General features: G+C 38.3%; 1 protein-coding gene across 4 annotated transcripts in view; it reads right to left on the bottom strand.

The window, feature by feature from the left end:
• The window catches only part of UHRF2 (ubiquitin like with PHD and ring finger domains 2), a 96218-nt gene that overhangs the window by 65047 nt on the left and 7670 nt on the right, over positions 1 to 23501 (bottom strand). For all 4 annotated transcript variants that reach the window (XM_054809053.1, XM_054809055.1, XM_054809056.1 and 1 more), the window contains 2 exons: positions 13395 to 13637; positions 9286 to 9548 (listed from right to left, as the gene is read on the bottom strand). In XM_054809053.1, coding sequence (XP_054665028.1) covers positions 9286 to 9548; positions 13395 to 13637 — 506 coding nt within the window. The remainder of the gene's footprint in view (positions 1 to 9285; positions 9549 to 13394; positions 13638 to 23501) is intronic.

Below are 23501 nucleotides of genomic sequence, written 5' to 3'. Positions count from 1 at the left end.
GAATATACGAAAGTCTGTTCAATTTACTGAGAGCTTACAACATATCCTTTACCACTTTTCCCAGCTGTTACCAGAACAACTAGAACTGGAAAGATAAAACTGTCAAAACAAAAGTCAAGACTTCCCCATCCCCTCTCCATACTAGTACGGTAAAGAAAGTTAGTGCAGGCGCGCAATTTCTTAAATTGTTATTTTCCAATACAAATAGAATAAAAGTATAAATTATTTTCCCAATCAAGAAACTCAGAATTTTGAGTCATTCAATATACACTCAGAAATGAAGGAACAGAAGGGCACAAATAAAGAAGAAAAAGGAATGAACTCATAGAGGAGGTAAATCTGATTAAGAAAGTAAACCTGAATAAAAACTACATTCACACCACACACACACTCCCCAACAATTTGCTACCTGAGGAAGTAATGAGCATAATTTTGCTGTAGTATTTTGAGAAAGTAACACTACAATGGAAGAGCATCTAAGCCACAATTACAAATGGAAAAAAGAAATAAAATAAAAAAGTCACTGGGATAATAAAGCTGTGTGCTTGCACTTCCAAAAGACAACCAATAGGTCTGATAATTTGTTATTACAAGAAAAAAGTAACATATTTCTAAAGACAGACTGGAAGGAACAATGAATATCAATAAAGATAAAAATTGGTCACATGGAACATAAACAAGATCTTGGAAACCTTACCTAACAACTAATAATTACAGAATTAAGCAGCTTAAACACTGAGAAACCATATTAATAGCCTAAAGAGAAACATCTTACTTTCCTAATTATTTTAATTCTTCCTAATTATTTTAGTTCTAAGTATTAAGAAAAATTAACTTCTAGACTTACACCATTGCACTGTGTGAACAACATGGATACTCTGAAAGAAAACAAACTGGAAACAGAGTATCAAGACAGAATTTCAGAAGCTGTAAGAAATACAGAGAAGGTTGAATTTTTAATGCAAAAATTACATAATGTTGTATAATGAATCTAAATACTCTGAATCTAATGAAAAAAAGGTTTACTTCACTAGCTAGCACACAGGATGACAAGTAACATAATTACTGAAAGACTTTTTTTTGAAAACCCTTTCCTCAGGTGTTCAATCCTGTGACCGTGTAACGAGAACACTTACAGCTAATTAAAGACAACTAAAGTAAGAAGTAGAAAGAGTTCAATCTCATTCTCATTGACCACACCATTTTTTTAGCCAAGTATCAGTTTTAAAGGAAAAAAAAAAGTTTAACTGTTGACATTTCAGTTGTTCTCTCAACAACTACTAGGACAACAAAGCTTCCCTCCCTTCATTTCATACACTTTCTAAAGAGGCACAAGAAACACCTGGATTTTCTCCTCAAACTGTTTCCTTTTCAGTTTGTGGAAAGTGTTTACATCCTTAGAAATCTAGGCCTTACAGTTAATGCCAGTTATAAAACACCTGAAGACTAATGTATGCAAACACTTTGAGATTATAAAACGCAGATTACGCAGTCAGGAAATCCACTGCAAATGGGACATGGTATCTTACAAGGAATCAAATTCTTTAAATTAAGAGCAATAGCGTGCAGCCTACTCCCTAAAATACTTTTAAGTTTGAACTAATATGCCTGGACAGCCACGTTGTAGTGGCACTCTTTTTCTAATGAGGATTTAAAGAATGAAGATTTAAACGTGACTTAGCAGATCTCCTATTGTTTTAGCTTTGTCTAATAATCTGTATGAGAGAAAGTTTTGAATGTGTAAACAAACTAATCACCTGCAATAGGCAAGACTCTTTGGTAAGGATAACAGCTACAGCAGAAAACAGCATTTTAGAGTCCTAGGCTATCACAGTCTTTCAAGCAAAATGCCGTATAGTTTGTTTTGTTTTTTTTTTTAATTTTGTCCTCTCCCTTTATAAAAAGAACAATGAGTAATACCTTTAGCCTTCATTGGGAATTGTTTCTCCTCACGCCACTTTCAAGGTGAACTTCTCTTACTGTCTGCAACCCTGATTAGTACTGAATAAATAGAATAGATGTGTAAGAAAAAGGTTTAAATAAAAATAGTAATCTTCTTAACAATGAGAACTCCCCTTGTACTTAAAGACCTTGTCCTCCTGCACTTAAAGACATTTCATGTTGTAGGAGCTTTGAAAAATTACAGGAATAAATGTTTTCCCCAGATTTCATTCTGCTCAAATGGAATAAACAAACATTAAAGAAAAAAAAAAAGGAACTTCAAGTAGGATCCCTCCCAACTTTTTTCCTACTGAACTGTTTTTTCATCTTGCACTGTTCCCCATCTGTCCAAATAGTTTGGTGCCCAAGTTCCTGTTTCTGTATCTGTTTCAGCTAGTATGAGGCACCTATGCCCATAACAGGACTCAAACACTTCAGAAGCAAATAAGCTTAAAATGGTAAAAAAGACAGCCAATGTTGCAAATGCTTCTCAGGCAAAAGCAGAAACAAAAGTGAAAATACCGGAGTATTGAGTTGACAGGTCAAGGCATTTTAGTAGTGTTTAACAGCAAGCCTTCCATCTTTAAATGAAAGCTACCCCTAACAGACTGATACAACTGAATTAGTTCAATTTACACTTAGGAACACAGGAGTCCAACAGGTGTCCCGGATCACTAAGATCAGTCCCTTTTATTACAAGCTACCACATACACTAATCTTTTCCTGGACTCCATTTATGATCTGAGGGTCTAAAATTACTGTGATATTTTCCTCAATTTTTATGACACTTTACACAGCTTTTGGAAAGCTTATGGACACACATACTAACTGAGGCTTACAGGTACAGTAATGGCATATTCTTATGTGCCTTCACCTTCAAAGCAGGCTGTAATGTCTTTGGGGTAAGGCATGTCTTCTCATTAAATGATTCTACAAATTTAGCACCACAGTAAGTGAATTTATTGTTGAGGACTGCAGGTCCTAATTAGTAATATTTGCTAAAAGCAGATATAGTAGATCAACACAAGCTCTTTATTTAGATGCAACTTAAGGACAGAACCAGTAAGAACAAATGTCTTACTAGATACTGGGGCGAATTAATGCTGTTCTTAATTATTCATGCTGAAGAATGAAATGGACTACCCATCAGTAAATTTATGTATTAGAAATGCATTACTCAGGTTTATTCTGTAAACAAAATTGCCCCTGTAATAGGCATAGATCTGCACACATTCTCCTCTTTCCACTCCTACCGCTGTGGTTTTGGTACAGTGAGTGTGCACAAATGCATCACTAGTAGCAACTACATAACGGAGTTCTCTACAAGAAATAAGGATCAGCATAGCCAGACTGCAAATGAGAGTGTCACCCTAGGAAAGCCACATTCATGATCACGCCTGCATTGCCAGGCCATGTGGAACAAAGTTCACCTGTTCAAAGCTGACTGCTTGGTCTGCACAAAACAGCACTTGGTTCTACTCAACTTCAAAACTCCAACAGCATACAGGTTCCAGGATAGAAATGGAAATTTTCCACATGGAAATGATACCTCAGAGGAACTAGTTGCCCTTAAGTACCCCTCCTAAGTATCTACACATCAGTCTACAGGCACAGTCAGTAGCTCTCTACACCCACAGTTTAGACAGAGTGTGTTTCGGATTTCTTTGTTACACAGTAATTACTGTAGGATCGCATCCAAGGACAGCATAGGTTCTGAACACATGTAATAGCCAGCACTAATATCCTACAGATATTCAGAATGGTGGTATTCTTTAATAATGTCAGAGTTAAAATATATTGCAACTTAAGCTCTGCCTTAGCAGTCTTGTAACAGATTTTCAAATTACCAGCATCCACTGAGACAATTTTTAAGATCGCTACATTCTCTGATATTCCAGCAGCACAAAGAGACATAGTAACCGGTCCCTAGCAAGTTGGATGATGCCTATTCTATCCAATTTATGAAAAGATATGCAATTTAAGAATATGGGGAAACTAGTTTTCTAACCAAAATCTTAGTTTAAGTCAAAACCTAGCCTAGGTCCCAAAATAGGTCTTGCAAGATATAAAAAAAAAAACCCAAAAACAAACAACCCCCCCCCAAAAACAACAACAAACCCCACCCCCAAGAAAAACCCCTCAAAACACAAACCGCTGAAAGTCGTATGCAGGCTGTCATTCTCCCTGTATAAGAGAGATATCATGAAGGTCATATTTTGCTGAAGAATAGAAGCAGCAAGCTGGTTGCCACATGCTCTGAAGGTTAACATCAACTACCATTTTTCTACTCCATGAATGCTGAAGATCCCTCAGAGACTGCAACATTCTCACCAAATCCAGAAGAAACATTAACTTTAGTAAAGTGCAAGGAAAGAAGCCTGGGAAACCCACTGATAGATGGTGTACTGATACGGAAGCAAGGACGCATGTCTGATGGATCTTGAGGATTATTACAAACAAAACTATCAACCAAAGAGCTTTTCTTTAAAGAGGGACACTAATGGACAACAAGAACCCTAAAGTACATGGAAACTTAAGTCCATCAGGTTAAAGTCTTCCTGTTCACCAATAATGACAAAGTCTATTTTAGTAAAATGAAACATTAAGAACTGGGGAAAAAAAGATCATCTATTCTTAATAAATATACTATGAGAAATAATCTAACTTCTGCCTGCACAGATCCAGGAACTTGGTAAAGCTTTTAGGAATCCTCACTAATAGCAATAGCCATCTGGCTACCTAAATTGCCAGAATCAGGCTGGGCATGTAACTCACTTATAGTACATCCTACCTCACACTGCTTTTCAGACAGGTTCTTTACAGCATCAGAGAAAAGACATCCATGTAAATTCTTATGGACCATAAAAACATCCAACACACATCCCACACAGAACACACAAACTTGACTATAATCTCTTGGGCTGAGAAACAAATAGACCTCAGACTACTTCCAGATCTGAAAGAGTTCAGAGAGCATCACTCCACAGCTCATATTAAACATGAAGTAAACAGATGATCCCTCTTACTAGAGTATCTGGTTCCCTAGAATAAATAACCACAGCGTACTTTATGACACACCATGCAGATACTACCTCAAGATTTAAATTAAACTTCTCTGTTGATTGATATAAAACCTGAGAGGGATATCATCAACCAAACACAATGGCCCTGAAAAAAGTTACCTATACTTGAGCCATACTAAATCTATACTTGCATATAGGTAGGCACATTGACAATTCTCAGGCTGCACAAACATCCAGCATTCCTGTGACTACCACTGAGAGCCTTCTTAAATGGAAGGCCTTCATTACAAATGACTTAAAACAGGAAAAGGAAGGAAAAGACAGTGTTTGTAAATCAGTAAGTCTTTACACTACTTCAGGGGCTCTTCCCGTCAAGAAGCTAACACTCACAGAGTGAGAGAACTGTCTCCCTGAAACTAAGTAGACTATAATCAGTGCTGCACAAGGAACAAATATGAAACGGAGCAAGTTAAAAGGAAATGGCAAACTTGTATGACACGGCACTGTAAGACAGGTCCTTATGGTGCCACATTAAGCTACTGAAGTATCCTGCTGTTGATTTAGAAGTGATCCTTAAGCAAGCTGTGGTAGAGGCTCTACCTACAGTTATCCCAGTTAACCTCATGATTGAAGCATAATATCCTTCAAATAAGGATTCGGCTTTCTTCTGTTCGAGACGGGTTCACACCTTCTTCTGTATTAAAAGACAGTTCCTCAGAGCAGAAGAAATATATGATAGCAGTGTATGAAACTTGATAGCACAACCTTGATTTCAAAGCCTTTAATGGTCATTTGTGATACCAACAAATGTAAAGGTGAAATGGAAATACAATAAATGAAGTGGCAGAAGGGGAAGAAGACAACACTGATAGAACTGGCAGAAATAGGAACACACCCATAATGTAAACAATGCTGGCTCCAGGCAAAAAGCTGCATTCAGAAACTGAATGCAGAAGACTGACTATCATGCAAAGGCTATATAGCCACAACTGGTGCCAAGAGAGTTAGTACTGACTGGATGTCAGCATTGATAAAACTCATACTTTAGTCTCTTCCTCACTCTGAGGATGTGGTGTTTAAGAGACCTTAAGTCTTTGAGCTTATCAAGAAGTGACTCCAGTTTTATCTGAGACGTTCTGTTCCTCTGAATGGCACTAGGTTTTCTACAAGCAGAACTACCTCTCTGCAGAAATATGTGGGTTTTACAACTATTGAGGCAACTTAGTTAAACTTTAGGCATACAGCCTCCAGGGCTGGATGGAGGAGAAGGAAAGGAAACCACAGCAAAAGTAACTCATCTATCCTGTTCCCTACAAAATTCAGGAGGGATAAATAGTACCTCCTATCACAGCTGGTAGGAGAGCTCTGTTTAGCCATAAAGTAGTTACCCCTTTGAAATTACTGTAACTAGGTTCTTGCCCAGAAAGGTTAATTTCTTTTCATTGTTCTCTTTGCTAGAAGAGCTCTGCCATACCTTTCCCCTTCACATTCAATGTAACTACACTATTTAAACATGCAGTGGAAAGAGGAGAGGAAACAAATGAAAACTCAGCCCCCCAGAGAAAGTACACGCTGATGAAACGAAGGATTAGCAGAAAGTTAGTTTTTTACCAAACCTAAAACTGCAAAACAATGTGTTTAAATTTTGCACAAGACTTGCGATATGTAAATCTAGCAGCACCATTGCTAAAACCAGCTTTCTCACTTAAGGGAAAGACAAGTCCTGCTTCATCCCTTAAGAACAGCTGTTCTTAGGAGAACATCATGACCTAAAAGTTATTTTGTTGAGGAAGAATTAATGATTGATTGGATTCTTCACTTGATGGGACTGCCAAATGCTTCCAGCTAGGAAACCAAAACCATATGAACATCAGATCTGTTGATGCAGTTTCAACTACTTTAAAAAGTGTCAGGTGTGGAACATACAAGCAAGCAGCACAGACTGAGCCTCCCCTATGCACAGCCACAGGACCATGCAGGGCACCTCCAACACACAGTCCTTCCAAGGTATTAAAGTAATTTTGATGGCTTTACAGGCACAAGACTGATGTCACCCACTTGTGAGCCATTTTTATTGTGTTTCAGATGACAAGTGTTTTCGTGTCTTGTAAGAAAATGTCTATTGTAGGCAAGACAGAACTGAAATTATACCACCAAAGAGAATCATCTTCTTGATTAAAGGGAAGAAGAGGCAAAAGGGAAAAGAGCTTCTCCAAAACAACACAGCAAGGACGGACTAGAGAATGCCAAGTACATCTAGCTGCAAAATGCACAGTCCAAACCTAAAGAGCAAAATACCCAGGAACGGGTCACTGTGCAGAAGACAGTACTGGCAGTACAATATGAACCTTGAAGAACAAGAGTGAAGACATAAATTAAACAATTTCTGGAGCAGAGAACAACTGTGTAGCAAAACACAACATGACCTTCCTATTTATCTACATCAAGCATGTAGGTGGCAGGATACATGTGTGGTCTACAGCCACCAAGAGGTAAACACTGATGTATGAAAACAAAGCGGTATGAGTGTGCACATAGCTACCATATGAATATGCACGTTAGCTAATGCCAAGAGGAAAAAAGTGAGCCCTTGAAAGATTTCGATCAGTAACATTCATCAAAAACCCGATCACTTACAAATGTGCAAGTCTCACTTTCCAGAAACCCTTCCAATAGTTTTTGTTTCCAAAAGCTCAAACTTCCAATACCTTAGACTGATTAGTTAAGTAACTGTGATTTCAATTACTATCTCGCAACACTGTGTTTCTGTGCCTTATCTAATTTTGTTGGCTAAGAATATACAATTGCTATACGTAATCTTATAGTAAAAGACTGTTTCCACCTGCTGAAAGGGAACAGCTGGATCCTGAAGTAAACATAAATAGAGGTCAATCTTTTCTCTTTAGTATGAATATGCCAAAGAAAAATGAGACCTGTTGTGAAACATTTTCTACTTCTGTATTTTTAACTCAGGAAAAAACAACATCTACAAATAAGGAACATAATTTCATTGCAACAGTTACAAACACTACTTCTCAAAAATGTTTGTGCATGGCTAAATTACATATATCCATAGTATTGTAAAATTAGGTAATCTTAAAGCCAGGGCTTTGAAATCACACCACAACAGACATGTAATTTCAAGAGAGACTATTTTCATTTTGATCATATCAGTTGATTTAGTTATTTTCATGTATTTCTTGTAATATTCAATGAAATATTTACATTTCTACTTCCACTTTTGTAATTCTCTAACATTTTAGGTAGAAAACTTCACAGTTGCAGATATCGAATTCAGATTTTCTGAATTCAACATAGAGTTGAAAGGGTGCATTAAGTTGGATCTGTTACTAGTAAGAGCAACAAAAAAGCGCTCTGTAGGTCAGATTCACAGTTACACATTAAAATAACTAAAGTTGAAATAGCTGCTCTAAAAGCAGATTTTGGAAATCTACATTTAGTTAATACTGAATATACTTTGCATCCTTCTACCTTAATCTTACTTTGCACATACTACAATATTTTTACTAATCTTGGTACCAAAATTTGAAACTCCTCAACTCGTTTAAAGTTTAATTCATTTAGAAGCTTAACTTAATGCTGTAATAGATACTGTTTTTAAAAAAATCCAGATCAATTTCCAAGCAAATGAAGTGGTACAAAACCTGCTGATAAATAAGAAACCCCTCCATAATCAGAGTTGCCCACACATTGCAGGCTCTGGAATTTGTTTTTACTAGAGAAACAAACAAACAGTCAGGAAAAAAACAAAAACCTGCCCTTAATGCCCTCTCTCCGGTTCAGAATCAGTTTCATGCCCTCAGTCACGAAGTTCTCTGTAACAAAACTTCACTGTAAGTACAGACCTTCAATTTTGTGCATGGTTGTTCTATTTGGAATAAAACTGATCCAAATCAAGTAACTAACTTTGCACTCATGAGAGTTCTCCTTCAGCTCCAATGATAGGAATATACACAGGGAATAGTTAAAAAAAAATTTAAACAATACTTTACTTGGAAAAAACCCACAGTAAAAATTCAGTTATATAATTTCTTTTTCTTATATAAGAAGGATGGATTTTAAATTTCATAAAGACAAAGAATTTAATACTTCACAAGTATTAGACAAGTGTATAAATATCATTACTCCCCATGGATTCACTATATCCAACTGAAAAGTGTTATAATTTTTGTAATAAATTTTTCTTGGTTGCAATATTGAACTTGCTTTCTTTGATTCCAAGCTTCTTCAAGAAATTCTTGGCTTATACAAACCAAGTAACAATATGTGACGTCCTCAAAATAGTATCAGGAGCACTTACTCATCGTACTTGATATGATAAATAGCTTCTTCATCAGTGTCCATACAGTCTGAATAAGATGTGGATGGTGTACTGTCCAAATTATTTGCACTTTCTCTAGAAAGATCTTGACTTAAGTTTCCATTAGTCCTTTTGTAAGTGTTACCACTCTTTCCTTGAGCTTTACCATTTTTATGTCCCTTTGTTGCTCGGGTAACATTTTCTATATGCGCTTCAAACCAGGCTCCAATGCTGACATCACGGGCATCCACCAATTCATTTATCTAAAAGGAAAATTCAATAATGATTTATGCTTCTTTTATATAATCCCAATAAAGAAAAAAATAAGACAACTTACTATGCTACTGCTTAACTTTGTTATCAGTAAAACAATCAACTGTAGTAAGTAGCTGAGCTTGATCAAGTTCAAGTAACATGCAGTCATGAACATGTTGCACTTTCAGTATTTTACTACTCTTCCCTTATTAAAATCTAGTATGAATATAATTTGTATGTAATTTTAAAAAGCAAGGTTAGATTTTTTTTTCCCCTCCAAACCTGAAAGTTAGCTTAATCTCTTTCATTATCCTTTACTCTTGCTTCACCAATTACTCTTTACAGCTAAAATAAGCATACACAGCGTTAAAATGCAAGCTCACAACAAAGAGGTTTAAAGACTTTCCTGAGCACGAACTTGGAATTAATATTCAACCTTCTATCTTTCTGGGCTGCAAGATTTTTTTTAACTCTTCAAGACTTGGGGAGAGAAAGGGAGGAAATAAGTCTACAAGGTTGCCACCACTGCCCATCAAAATCTTGTGAGTGTAAGAAACAGAACTATCTCCCAGAATTTTTCCCTTCTGTACTCACAGTAATACTGGTATTAAGCAACTAAACCACTTTACTATTCTAAATCACGTTTCATTTTCTCAAGTCTTCAGCTAATTAAGCAGATGTTCCTTTAATAACACTGAGAACACTGAAAAAGAAAAAGATTTAAAGAACACTTCATCAGCAGTACATAAAGTATAAAAAAATTATTACAACAGAACTACTGCACAGCCCTATCATAGAAAACAATTATAATAAACAAAACAAAATACATATGTACATGTATATATATGGATTAAGCTACAGCCTTTGTCAAGTACCAACACAGCGGCAGACAGATATGTAACTCTCACTAACCCCAAAGCCTAGTTTCTATGAACTGAACAATTATACTGTACTTTCACAGGAGCAAGCCAAAACACACGCTCAATAACTTCTAGTATTTAGAGTGAAGCAGTCCTTGGGTATCTGAAAGTGCAATTGACAGCAGTTTGAGCTAACAAGTTTGTCCCAAAAAAGCAATACTTCGCATTTTACTCTTTTCATTTACATGTAAAATACCAACTTCTTTTAAAATTTTTATTCTTACATCCTACAGTATTCAAAGTACAGCTTTTTACCAGGATGAAAATTTCAGCCACATAATAAACAAATCAGAGAACAACAACCTCATTTTAAATCTATCAATCTATTTCAAACATAAACAGTAGATTCTGGCACTTCTACAAGGAACCCTCATGAAGGCATACCTACACAACCTTATGTATTTGAATTACTTGTATCTCAAAGTGCTTCTTTATTTCCTCCTCAAAAACACAGCTGAGTGAAACACACACTACTAAGGATTTCCCCACCTGCTGCTACTTCTTGTGACCAGTTATGAAAGTGCCAGAGAAGCCATGTCAGCCAAGTCAAAAATCATCATCAAATCCAGAACAAAAACATTAAAAAAAACTTTTAAAAAAGTGTAAATTCCCTTAATCATTTCTCTCCAATGCATCCTTCCATATTTTGATGTGCATACTTCCACAACAGCCTTCCACCCTTGCAAAGAGTAAGGGCAAATTATTACCGCAGACCACTGAGGAACACCAGACACCTATTTCATTGTAGTGGTGTCTGTTCTAAGAACTGGGTTACTAGTAGGTCTTAGACAGACATTTTTGGATGAAAATTATTATGACAATCAGAAGGGGAAACAAGCACATGCTTCTGAATGAGCTTTGTGTTTTCTAACATCGTTCCTGCATGACCAACTAGTGTTATTGTAACTCTTCTCTTGTAATCTGTCTTGTATTCCTCCTTCTGGCACTGTAAATCAGCCATGGGTACCCTGCTTAGCCAAGGTGATGTCCTCCACATATGCTGAGTTCACCTTGGAATGGACCCCCAGTTCTTAAACCAGACACCACTAACAATTCTCAGTCTTAGTAACAAGGAACAGGAATCGAACATAATTCTACCCACTATTGGTCCTTCAGAACCCATACAAATCAGATGTCAGGTTCAACTGGAATATAAAACAAGCCAAAGCATTCTGATTTACATAATATACAATGACCACACCAAGAAACTCTGTTTAAATCACTATTTTAACCATCTGACAATAATTTAATTAGTATTAACTATTATTTCCAATATCAACTCTACCACTTCTCTGCCCCCCTCACCAAGCTACTACCTTTGCTTTTGGTAGCTGAAATCAGAAAGAGAAAGGATGGTACAGAGGCTAAGACTATTCATAATGTAGAGTAAGTAACAGGTATCTTGCTGAGTATAGCTCTGGATGCAGATGCAGAGAGGCACAGGACCTTCCTCAGACAGAAAAAATTGTAACAAACTATTCCTTCCTGTAATTAGCCAATTCCTTATTGTTTGACAAAGAGCAAATGCAAAATAATTAAATACATCTATTTAGACATCTAACATCTTTGTTTATGGCCTTTTTAATTTACTTTTATTAAACAATTACATTATTGGCTAAAAACATACTCTTAAAAGTTTTCTGATTCTATAAGTAGAAATCCTCTATATGTTCCAACTGTCATCTACAAATAGCAAAGAATGCAATGACTGTACCCTTATTTTTCTCTCTATATATTAAAAGCATACAGCTGGCTGAAAGAGTAATCAATTCACGGGTAATGAAGGAAAATGTGTTAGGTCCCTAGTATTAGAGATCACAAAAATTCCAGCTGACTCAACAGGTTTCCTTAAGAATATTTGACAATATCACCATTCTCTGTTCTATCTTCTGTTTTAATAATAAATAAAACAATCACAAGTGTACCTACTATAATTTTTAGTATTCTTGAAATTATACATTTTAATACTCCTTTCCTTTGATCAACTGATCTTCTGAGGCCTCCCATCTCCCCAGTACTCTCCCCATCCTTTCTCATACTACCTTTTACACTCATTAATTGTAAAGCATCAGGACTGAAGAACTGGGGTTTTTTCCCCCCACTGTAGTAAGGGGAGATAAAAGGAAAAAAAGGAAGCATACAAACTTGTGTCTCTATATTCAAGCTACTGATTTTCGACTCCCTAATTCCTCCGAGAATGAATGAAACTCACTGCACAGAATGCTACAAGAACGTAGAGTAACTAACTTACCATTTGTCCTTAATACCTGAAACATTAAGTAACAGTCTACATGAAACTAAGACAACTTCCCATCTAGATGACACCTCTAAGTAACAGCATTTCTCTAACTGAAATGAGCTTGTATAGGTATGGCAGCCTTCTCTGTAATTTTGGACATTTTCCAGCAGAAGAATTACTGTTATGGATATTTCTTATTTAAGAGAAACACCCAAACAGGAGGTAAAATGCTACCATTCCCTATATATGCACAACCTACTAAGTATCCAATGAGCTAACAATCTGGAAACTGCCCATTTTCTGTTTAAACTTCTGGTACCCTTATGTAATCCTAAATGACAATATTGAAAAATTCAATGAGGTACAAAACTAACAATGAATATATGTGATTCCTAAAAAAAAAATCTATAATAAAACAGCAATCATTACATCACACACATTTTAAAGAAATTGTGTACTTCCACAGCTTATCTAGTTCTAATGCAGCACTCAAACAAGTAAGGGAAAAGCTACACTATTCCACAAATTATTTTTTTTTAATTAGCTGCTTCAGCTCACAGAAAGTATTTCTGTTTCACAGGTACTCTAAACTTTTCCAAGAACATATTTTAGTGAACATAACGTGTCAGAGTTTATAACTCTGCAAGAGTCAGCTTAAATGAAGTCAATTTGACTTATGTCAAGTTTGTACATACCTTGTACAATCCAATGCCAGGATCAATGAGAAATGAGCGAGATGATGTACTTGGCTGACTGGATGATCCACTATTTGTTTTTTTCACTTTGTTCTTGCAGTTGGAAACAGCACAGGGATTGACTTCTCCATCCTGATCTGTCACAGAAGTAGTGGTAGGAGCTTCAGATTCAGAACGTATCAAAAGCTGAACTATGTCATTTAGTCCAACATTGTAGTCAAATAAAGTGTGTCCATCTTCTAGCTGTCAAAAGAAAGGTATACTTGTAAAATTCTACCCTGAGCTACATAAGCAGTTTCCAAATCTTCTTTTAACAGACAATAATTGTACAGACCAGAAAAGACAAGCCATCAGTTTCAGGTAAATAAAAACCTATGTCTTACATACATGCAAAAACAAACTCTCATGAAGTTACCTGCAGCCATGATTTCGTCCAATGAAAATCACTGAAAGCCTTAAAATTAGCAACAGACATCTTTACAAACTTTGGACCTTTTAATTATACATCAACATCCAAGATGATGTAGTGATTTTTCTAATCAAAAAACAGGTAGGATTTATGTTGACACTTACATGAAGTATTCAATAACTATAAATATACATGAGAACTTTTAAATTAGCAGTCGTTGTGTTGTGTACATCTCAGGTACATAATTTCACAATTTGCTCGTTCTCAATCTGTTCTAGAAAGCAAGACAGTACCTGATACTTCTCTAACACTTTGCAAACTATTTCCTAAACAAAACACCTGGATATAAAAAACCTCATACACATACAACTCCATTTACTTTTCAAAACTATAAGAACTGGAAGTATTGTGCAACAGCAACTACACTTACAGGGAAAGAACACCAAAAACATGTACTGGGCCTTCAAGTTTATGAAAGGATATCTCCTAAATTGATAGCATAAAAAAAAATTTTTATTCCAGATTTAGCCAGGTTCCCCATCCCCAAGGCCTCCACCCCAAGATCAAAACAAGATTATTCACTGAAAGTAAGTCTTTTAGCGGTTTAAAAGCTATTCTAAAACTGAAGAAGTGTGCACTGTGTTGTACTCCCTCAAATAACTTTGTACATCAAGCCGCACTATATTCCAGATACAATCAGATCCTGTAGAACACCAGAACAAACAAGCAGACTTTTAAATCATGTATAGCACACAATTACTAAACATTCTTTTGAGGTCCATTCTGCACAGCTTTAAAATACCTGTTATCAACTTTATTTTATCTGATTATTTCACCTACCTACAATTAAGCTAAGAAGCTCACACCAAAACCACCAAGTTGTATGCCAGGAAAGAAGAAAAACAGGCAATAGTGACCACTGCTGCTTTGCTCAGTTAAACACTCCTAATGATATACAGCATCTTCGAAGCAGAGAGCTAATTTACCTAAAAGTATAATGTGTTGCTTTGAGATATCAAAACTAGAATTTGGTTAGTTACATTTTACTTCATGTTGCAGTGGGAGAAAAATGTGCATGACTAAAAGAACTCCCACCTGTTTCCAAATTACTTTTGCAATAAACACTTGCCCGACCTTTTTCCAGAATAGGTACTATTTTCAACATCACTGTTTCAGGAATCTTTTCAAATAGATCTGTTTTCATAAGCTTATGGGTAGTATCAATACAAGAAGAAAAAGCAGGGATCAGGAAGAAACAGAAAAAAATAAAGTGGGAAGGAATTCTCCAGCTTCTCACTAATATAGTTTTCTGTAACATTCAAAAGATAGACAAGAGTAGAATGCACGTTTCTTCCTTTATCCCCTCTGCTTTTTCAAAACAACTCTAAAGGGCAGAGGACTCTTATGGACATAAGCTGACACTCAAATTAATTAGTTCTTCCGTGAATTTCAGATCTCTGTAAAATGAGTTACTCTGTACTGCTGATAACTGCTGTACCCACAGCTGGGATGTGTAAACAAGAGTACTCATAGTTTGTTTCAATGTAATTAAAGTTGACCCAACTGTCTGGTCAACACCTATGGGAACGACCCTTCTTCAGCTGACTTTTTTCAAACCAGTTCAACACACAGCAGATAAAAATGTACTGAAGATTTTGATGCTGTAACTACTAAATGAACACAAGTCTTAAAACAGAAATCTCCAGCAACTGTTTTTCTACAGGTGACTACCAGCACTGCCTCGTATGCCTGGAGCTTTAGGCTAGGTTTTCATACTGAAAGCTGCTTAAGCAAGTTTAAGTAACTTTTCCCATCCCACCATGTTGTATGTTCCTATGCTTTTGACAATTCTAACGAAGGGAACAGAAGTGTTCTTGCAGCCCTATGAAAATGCAGATTTGGGGGCTTTTCATGCCACAAGAAGTTTGTATTTTCACTGTTAAGATTATTAAAGAAGTTTACAAACAGCTATTCTTAGATTCAAAGTACAAATAAACCCAAAACAAAGACCAATAATCACTTTGCAGTAATACATGGGGGGGGGGGGGGGAGCGCCACGGTATAAAATCCACATTTCTGGAGATGCTACTGCTTCTGAGCACTACTCAAGACCCACTTTGAAGATTGAAACCCCAACAAGTCATTTTTTTTGTTGCAAGATGTTTAAAAAAAAATTCAGCAGTATATCTGCAAATAGATCACTTCTGAAATAACGAAAAAATTGGATGTTATTGGAGACAACATAACTACTGCTCCATTTTTCTTTTCCAATTGGATTGGACAAGCTGTGGCAGAGGTTCTAGTGTGCAATTTCTAGAATCCTATGGTATGAGGAAATCTTCTGAAAGCTAATGCAGTGAAGAGAAAAAGATAACCTTGCTACTGGTAGACTGAAGACATGTAGGCAACACACATTAAGAGCAAAGAAATACTGACATTGTTCCCTTTCTCTCAGGACATGCCATGTGCAGGCTGACAGAAAAATATTTTGAGGTATTGCAATTTAAAGTTTAAAGCCAATTCAGTGAAAAATCTAAATCTGAGGAGCCTGAATGATCTACCCTAATACTCAACTAAAAAATGTCCTGTGTCTAGTCTTTGCAATCTATTCATCAGTTAAGAGTATACAGTAAGTTATATCTTTGATCCACAAATGAATCCTCCTATTAGCATGAGAACGAGGGGGAAAAACAAAAAACCAAACCCCACAACAAACCTTAAAAGAAGTAATCTATCCAGGAATAGTTACATTTAACATGTTCAGAAAACAAGGCATACCTAGGCTAGGCCTTGAGCAAAAAGCCTTCTCTAATGATGCACACACCCACCACCATGCACAGACTACTTATTCCTGCATAGGAATCAAAGAAGTTAGCTTTGATGAACATAAACTACATGGTCAGCAGAATAAACTGGTGACTGCAAAGCTGTCTACAGTATTAATTTATTATGAATTAGCATTCTGCTCTCTGCCCAAGTGGTTGTGGGTTGCTTTGTTTTTATAATCAGTATTCTTTGCAGGAATATGTTATGACTACAGACTATTCTATGACCTGTGATGTCACACTTAAGTCTGAAAGCACAGTAAAAGAGGTAAGATTACTATAAGTGCACTTCAAATGAGGCAGATATGGTGTTTGGCAGTGTGATAGGGAAAATGCACCTGTTCATAGCATGAGCAAAAAAATATGTTCCCAGAATATTAGCAACCATATATATTTAGACCAAGTCAATGACGCTGCAACATTGCTTGCTTCTGGGAACAAAGTAGAGAAACACAAAAACTCAACTAGTAAAATCAAGTTCACATGCCATATGACTTAGAAGAACTAATGCGTATATCTACAAGTATACCTATACCCAGCATTATTGCATCGCTGGCTACTGAAATCCTAGAGTAACAAAACTGGAAAACAACCAGTGTTTGAAGAACTTCATTCCACAACAGGAGGAAAGAACTATAAGATGTTGTTTCATGAATTACTGACACTATACTGATGTTAATATAACAATGGGACCTTGGCCAGCAAGGCTATAACCTCACAGATGACTAGAGTAAGAAAACAGTAATGGAGGACATCACTTTAGAGTGTACCTGTCCTTCCAAGTAAACTAGTATCTCCTACTGTGTTCCAAGTTGGCCAGGGACTGTAAGATGACTTTTCAAATTATATTATTAAAGCAGTATCAGATGCAGAAGATCCAGGACCTAACACTACATCTGGATATTAACAAGCAGTAGGAGAAAAAGCATGATACCTTCCTTTATACAGACAACTAACATTTTAAATCCATCCTGGAATACAGTATTTCTTACCCAAAAAAACCCCCAAACCACAACTCCACAAAAAAACAAAACCACCCACAACCACACACATACACCCCCTTCTTATTTCCCAGCAAACACTGCCTTACTATGTCATCAAAATTCATGAAAGCATTACTGAATTGAGTCCCAAATAACCTCACAGACAAGTTAAATATTGAGCCCAGAAAGGTAGAAAATTTCATCAAAAACAATCTGGCAATTTGTGGGAATAGGTGCCGACCAGTCCCCCAGTCAGCTTTATGGTATGCTCAATTCTAACAATACTTACTTAGATAAATACATAAACAACTTCGTCCCATTCTCCTGCATAAAGATACTAAGAAGATTCCCTGTGAACATGTTTGCCTGGACAACGTATTATTCTTAAGAACAAGGAGGGGCTGGCGGAGAATGTGAAGCTCAAGGGCAACTGTAGCTGCAGTGACCATGAAATGGTGGGGCTCCAGATCCTCAGGACAGCAAGGAGGGTGCACAGCAAGCTCACTACCCTGGACTTCAGGAGAGCAGATACTGGCCTCTTCAGGGACCTGCTTGGCAGAGCATCATGGAACAAAGCCCTGGAGGGAAGAGGGGCCCAAGAAAGCCAGTTAGTATTCAAGGATCACTTCCTCCAAGCTCAGGAGTGACACATCCCAACAAAGAGGAAATCAGGCAAAAATGCTAGGAGGTCTGCATGAACAAACCACCTAGTTGTACCTGGACTTCAGTAAAGCCTTTAATGCCATTTCCCACAGCATTCTCCTGGAAAAACTGGCTGCTCATGGCTTGGACAGGCGTACACTTCACTGGATAAAAACTGGCTGGATGGCCAGGCCCAAAGTGGTGGATGGAGTTAAATCCAGTTGGTGGCTGGTCACAAGCAGCATTCCCCAGGGCTCAGTACTGGGGCCAGTTCTCTTTAATATCTTTATCAATGATCTGGACAAGGGGATTGAGCGCACCCGCCGTCACTTTGCAGACAACACCAAGCTGTGCGGGAGTGATGATCTGCTTGAGGGCAGGAAGGCTCTACAGACGGATCTGGACAGGCTGGATTGATGGGCTGAGGCCAATTGTATGAGGTCAACAAGGCTCAGTGCCAGGTCCTGTACTTGGGTCACAGCAACCTCATGCAACGCTACAGCCTTGGGGAAGAGGGGCTGGAAAGCTGCCTGACAGAAAAGGACCTGGGGGTGTTGGTCGACAGTTGCCTGGATATGAGTTGGCAGACTTCCAGTACCTGAAGGGGTCTACAGGAAAGCTGGAGAGGGACTCTTAATCAGGGCATGTAGTGATAGGACAAGGGGCGATGGCTTTAAGTTAAAAGAGTGTAGATTTAGACTAGATACTAGGAAGAAATTCTTTACAATGAGTTGTGGATGCCCCCTCCCTGGACATGTTCAAGGCCAGGCTGGATGGGGCTTTGGGCTACCTGGTCTAGTGGAAGGTGTCCCTGTCCATGTCAGAGGGGTTGGAAGCAGATGATCTTTGAGGTCCCTTCCAACCCATTCTATCATTCAATGATACATTAGATGTTTACTTAATCATTCACTAAGCATTTAAGGACACTTGTCATTCACAAGTTTATACATGCAAACCAGGAACAAAAGTAATCAGGCAAGTACCAGATAATCAAGCTGTATCTCATTCAAGTCAGTTATGATTTCTTAATGGATGATTAGAATATGTACTAAAGCAAAAATAACTGAACAGGCAATTTCATTTATGAAATTTTGCTAGGTCTTCTGATCCTACTGTCATTAAAAAAAGATGCATTTGTTTCCTTCGCAGTAGATTTCACTTTCAGTTTTTCTTCCACTTAATGGCTGGCATGCTTCAAAAACCTTTAAGGCTTCATTAACATATTCTGAAGTGACACTAAAGAGCAGCTAGATTTATTGTATCTAACACTCTTTCACTGAAGATCCATAAGCAGAGAAACAGGTTTCATCTTTCAACTGTATTTTTATAGATCACATGCTATAGTCACTATCAATTTAAAAATACTTTTAGAGAAGGTTGTTATAAATACTTAAAGGTAAGACAACACTGTGCTTACACTACTACACAAGAGTAGCTGTAGCAATGCAATACTAGAATTGATACCTACTATCACTGTTAGAAGAACTGTCTTGCAACATCAAGCCACAAATGACTTTAAAAACATGGAGAAGCTGCACTTATACAAACATGAATGATCATGCAGAGTGCAGTATGATACTACATTACTTAGGAAAAAAAAAAATACCTGACAAGTAATTTGCCAATTACTATCACATTAACTTGTCTACAAGTCCCAGCACAAGCACAGCTCATTACGAGTTGTACAGTGTGTGCAGAAATCTCCCAAGAAAGCACGTTATCCTTCTTGTAAGAACACATTACCCACTGTTTTTATCTTAAAGTGTGATCCAGAGGGTAAGTACCTGGGTCACTTCAATCCAGCCATTCCATTTGACAATAAAGATCTTTAGTCACTTACTGAAGTGTGCCTTTGAGCATCTTCTGAGGTTTTCTTTTCCAAGAACTACAGCAGTGCCTACATCTAGCAATAAAGATGAAACAAAGTATAATGAATGCAGAAAAGCTCTTTAATTAATATAGTATGACGAAAAGTTAACTGACATTAATCTGTTATTCTGCACAGGTATTACATGCACCCTACAAGTTTAACAGGAAATGCATAAAGGTAAAAGAGCTTCAAGCTCAAGTTCAGTAGAAAAACTTGGTGAAGAGTTTGGGAGGGTTTTTTTTACAGGAGTTACCCAGAAGGTAAGTTAGTCTGAAGAAATCAAGAACCTGTAACTTCCAGCTGGGTACTCACTGAAAGCAAGCAAAGTAGACTTCTAGAACTTCTAGTATTCTCCATCTCAAGACTGATGTACACACCTAACTTCTTCTGCCTGCAAGAAGGCTGTTGGAATTGTGGATTCCACTTAATATTTTCACAGAAGCATTCAAACATATCTCCAACCAGTACCTAGTATTGAAAAGACTAACTTAAAATTAAAAATCAGCTTTTAAGTATATAACAGTGAGGTTTTGGCCAATGGGACCACCTCAGGTCAAGAAAATTTCAATAACCTTTACTACACAACATCCGACACTTAGCTGATGGACTTCTGCCATTCACAAAGTGTGCTCAGTTCGCTTACGCTTTCAAAGCTGAAAGAGAACCTGAACAGTATTTTTTTGTTCCACATGGAAAACTGTAGCCTACACTTGGATTATATGGTATCTGAAGAGAATGCTTCAGGATTCTGAGATCTTTAAATTCATGTATTAACCACATTCAGAGTGCTAGGCACATGGTCAGGTTTTTACAATAAAACTGTGTACTGTAACCGTTTCCCAAGGAAGTACAGTTGTCTCTACTGCAATAAAGACAAAAGCTAAATAAGAGGGAATTTAGTAGCCAACCACATAAAGAAAATTACTGTCTTTACATGAACTGGAATGTTTAATACATGCTGTCTTAAAGTGTTTGCAACTCCAGGAGATCCACTTCCTCCTCAAGCAATTCATTTCAACAGTTCTTTTTACAGCTCCCAAAAAGGCTGCTCTGTCAAAAAATATTTTGTCTAGAGATCATTCTACTAAAACATCCCATCTTCTTCTTGCACATGGGACAGTTCTGCTGCTATCAGTAACATTTGAGTGAAGTATCAGTAACTGTTGAGGGTCCAGGAAGATATTCCTGGCCCTGCACAATGAAACTCCACTCAGCCAATCCATTATAGCAAGAGAATAAAAAGGCAAGTAACCACAGCCAAACATCTTCAAGCAAAGACTGCACATCCACAAGGTTTAGTGGCTCCTTCTCACATGTCATGTGAGAAGTAGAAGAAAAAGCCTACAGAGGGTGGAAGCAAGGGCAGGTAGCCTGGGAAGAATACAGAGAAACTGTCCGAGCAGCCAGGGAGCAGGTTAGGAAAGCCAAAGCCCTGATAGACATTAGTCTGGCCAGGGAGGTCAAGGACAACAAGAAAAACTTCTATAGGTATGTCAGTGATAAGAGGAGGACAAGGGAATACATGGGTCCCCTCCAGAATGAAATGGGTGACCTGGTTACCCAGGATATGGAGAAGGCTGAGGTACTCAATGACTTCTTTGCCTCAGTCTTCACTGGCAAATGCTTGAGCCACACTGCCCAGGGCACAGAAGGCAGGGACTGGGAGAATGCAGAACCGCCCACTGCAGGAGAAGATCAGGTTCGAGAGTATCTAAAGAACCTGAAGGGGCACAAGTCCATGGGACCTGATGAGTTGCATCCGCGGGTCTTGAGGGAACTGGTGGATGAAGTGGCCAGGCCACTCTCCATCATATTTGAGAAGTCCTGGCAGTCTGGCAAAGTTCCTGCTGACTGGAAGAGGGGGAACATAACCCCCATTATTAAGAAGGGTTACAAGGAAGACACAGGGAACTACAGGCCGGTCAGTATCACCTCCGTGCCTGGCAAGATCATGGAGCAGACCCTCCTGGAGACTATGCTCAGGCACATGGAAAACAAGGAGGTGATTGGTGACAGCCAACACGGCTTCACTAAGGGCAAATCATGCCTGACAAAGTTGGTGGCCTTCTATGATGGGGTTACAGCGTCCGTGGATAAGGGAAGGGCAACTGATGTCATCTACCTGGACTTGTGCAAGGCATTTGACACTGTCCCGCACAACATCCTTGACTCTAAATTGGAGAGACATGGATTCGATGCATGGACCACGCGGTGGATAAGGAATTGGCTGGATGGTCACACTCAAAGAGTTGTGATCAATGGCTCAATGTCCAAGTGGAGAACGGTGACAAGTGTCATCCCTCAGGGGTCGGTACTGGGACCAGCACTGTTCAACATCTTTGTCGGTGACATGGACAGTGGGATCAAGTGCACCCTCAGCAAGTTTGCCGATGACACCAAGCTGTGTGGTATGGTAGACACGCTGGAGGGAAGGGATGCCATGCAGAGGGACCTGGACAGGCTGGAGAGGTGGGCCCATGTAAAATGCATGAAGTTCAACAAGGCCAAGTGCAAGGTCCTGCATGTGGGTCGGCGCAATCCCAAGCATGACTATAGGCTGGGCGAGGAATGGATTGAAAGCAGCCCCGAGGAGAAGGACTTGGGGATATTGATTGATGAGAAGCTCAACACGAGCCGGCAGTGTGCGCTTGCAGCCCAGAAAGCCAACTGTGTCGTGGGCTGCATCAGAAGAGGTGTGACCAGCAGGTCGAGGGAGGTGATCCTGCCCCTCTACTCTGCTCTTGTGAGACCCCACCTGGAGTACTGTGTCCAGCTCTGGGGGGCTCAGTACAGGAGAGACATGGAGCTGTTGAAGCAAGTCCAGAGGAGGGCCACGAAGCTGATCAGAGAGCTGGAGCACCTCTCCTATGAGGACAGGCTGAGATAATTGGGATTGTTCAGCCTGGAGAAAAGAAGGCTCCAGGGAGATCTAATTGCGGCTTAGCAGTACCTGAAGGGGCCTACAGGAAAGCTGGAGAGGGACTGTTTATGAGGGAGTGTAGTGACAGGACAAGGGGTAATGGGTTTAAGCTGAAGGAGGGTCAATTTAGATTAGATATTAGAAAGAAATTCTTTACTGTTAGAGTGGTGAGGCCCTGGAACAGGTTGCCCAGAGAGGTTGTGGAGGCCCCATCCCTGGAAGTGTTTAAGACTAGGTTGGATGGGGCTTCAATGAAAGCAAAGCCCAAATAGAAACAGATCAAGATTTTATGAATATGTTTCTTGCTTGCCACTAGAAGCACTTTAATTTACAGTTTCATTAAAAGTCCTAGCATTGACAATCTGTTCTCTAAGATTCACGTTAACTTTTTATTTCTTAATAGCTTGGACTTCATAGCTTGCTGTTAAAAATAAAGATGCAAATGGCAGACCATTCAC

The sequence above is a fragment of the Grus americana genome, chromosome Z (assembly GCF_028858705.1).
Source record: "Grus americana isolate bGruAme1 chromosome Z, bGruAme1.mat, whole genome shotgun sequence".
Lineage (NCBI taxonomy): Eukaryota > Metazoa > Chordata > Aves > Gruiformes > Gruidae > Grus > Grus americana.
This window is presented reverse-complemented; position numbering and strand designations above follow the sequence as displayed.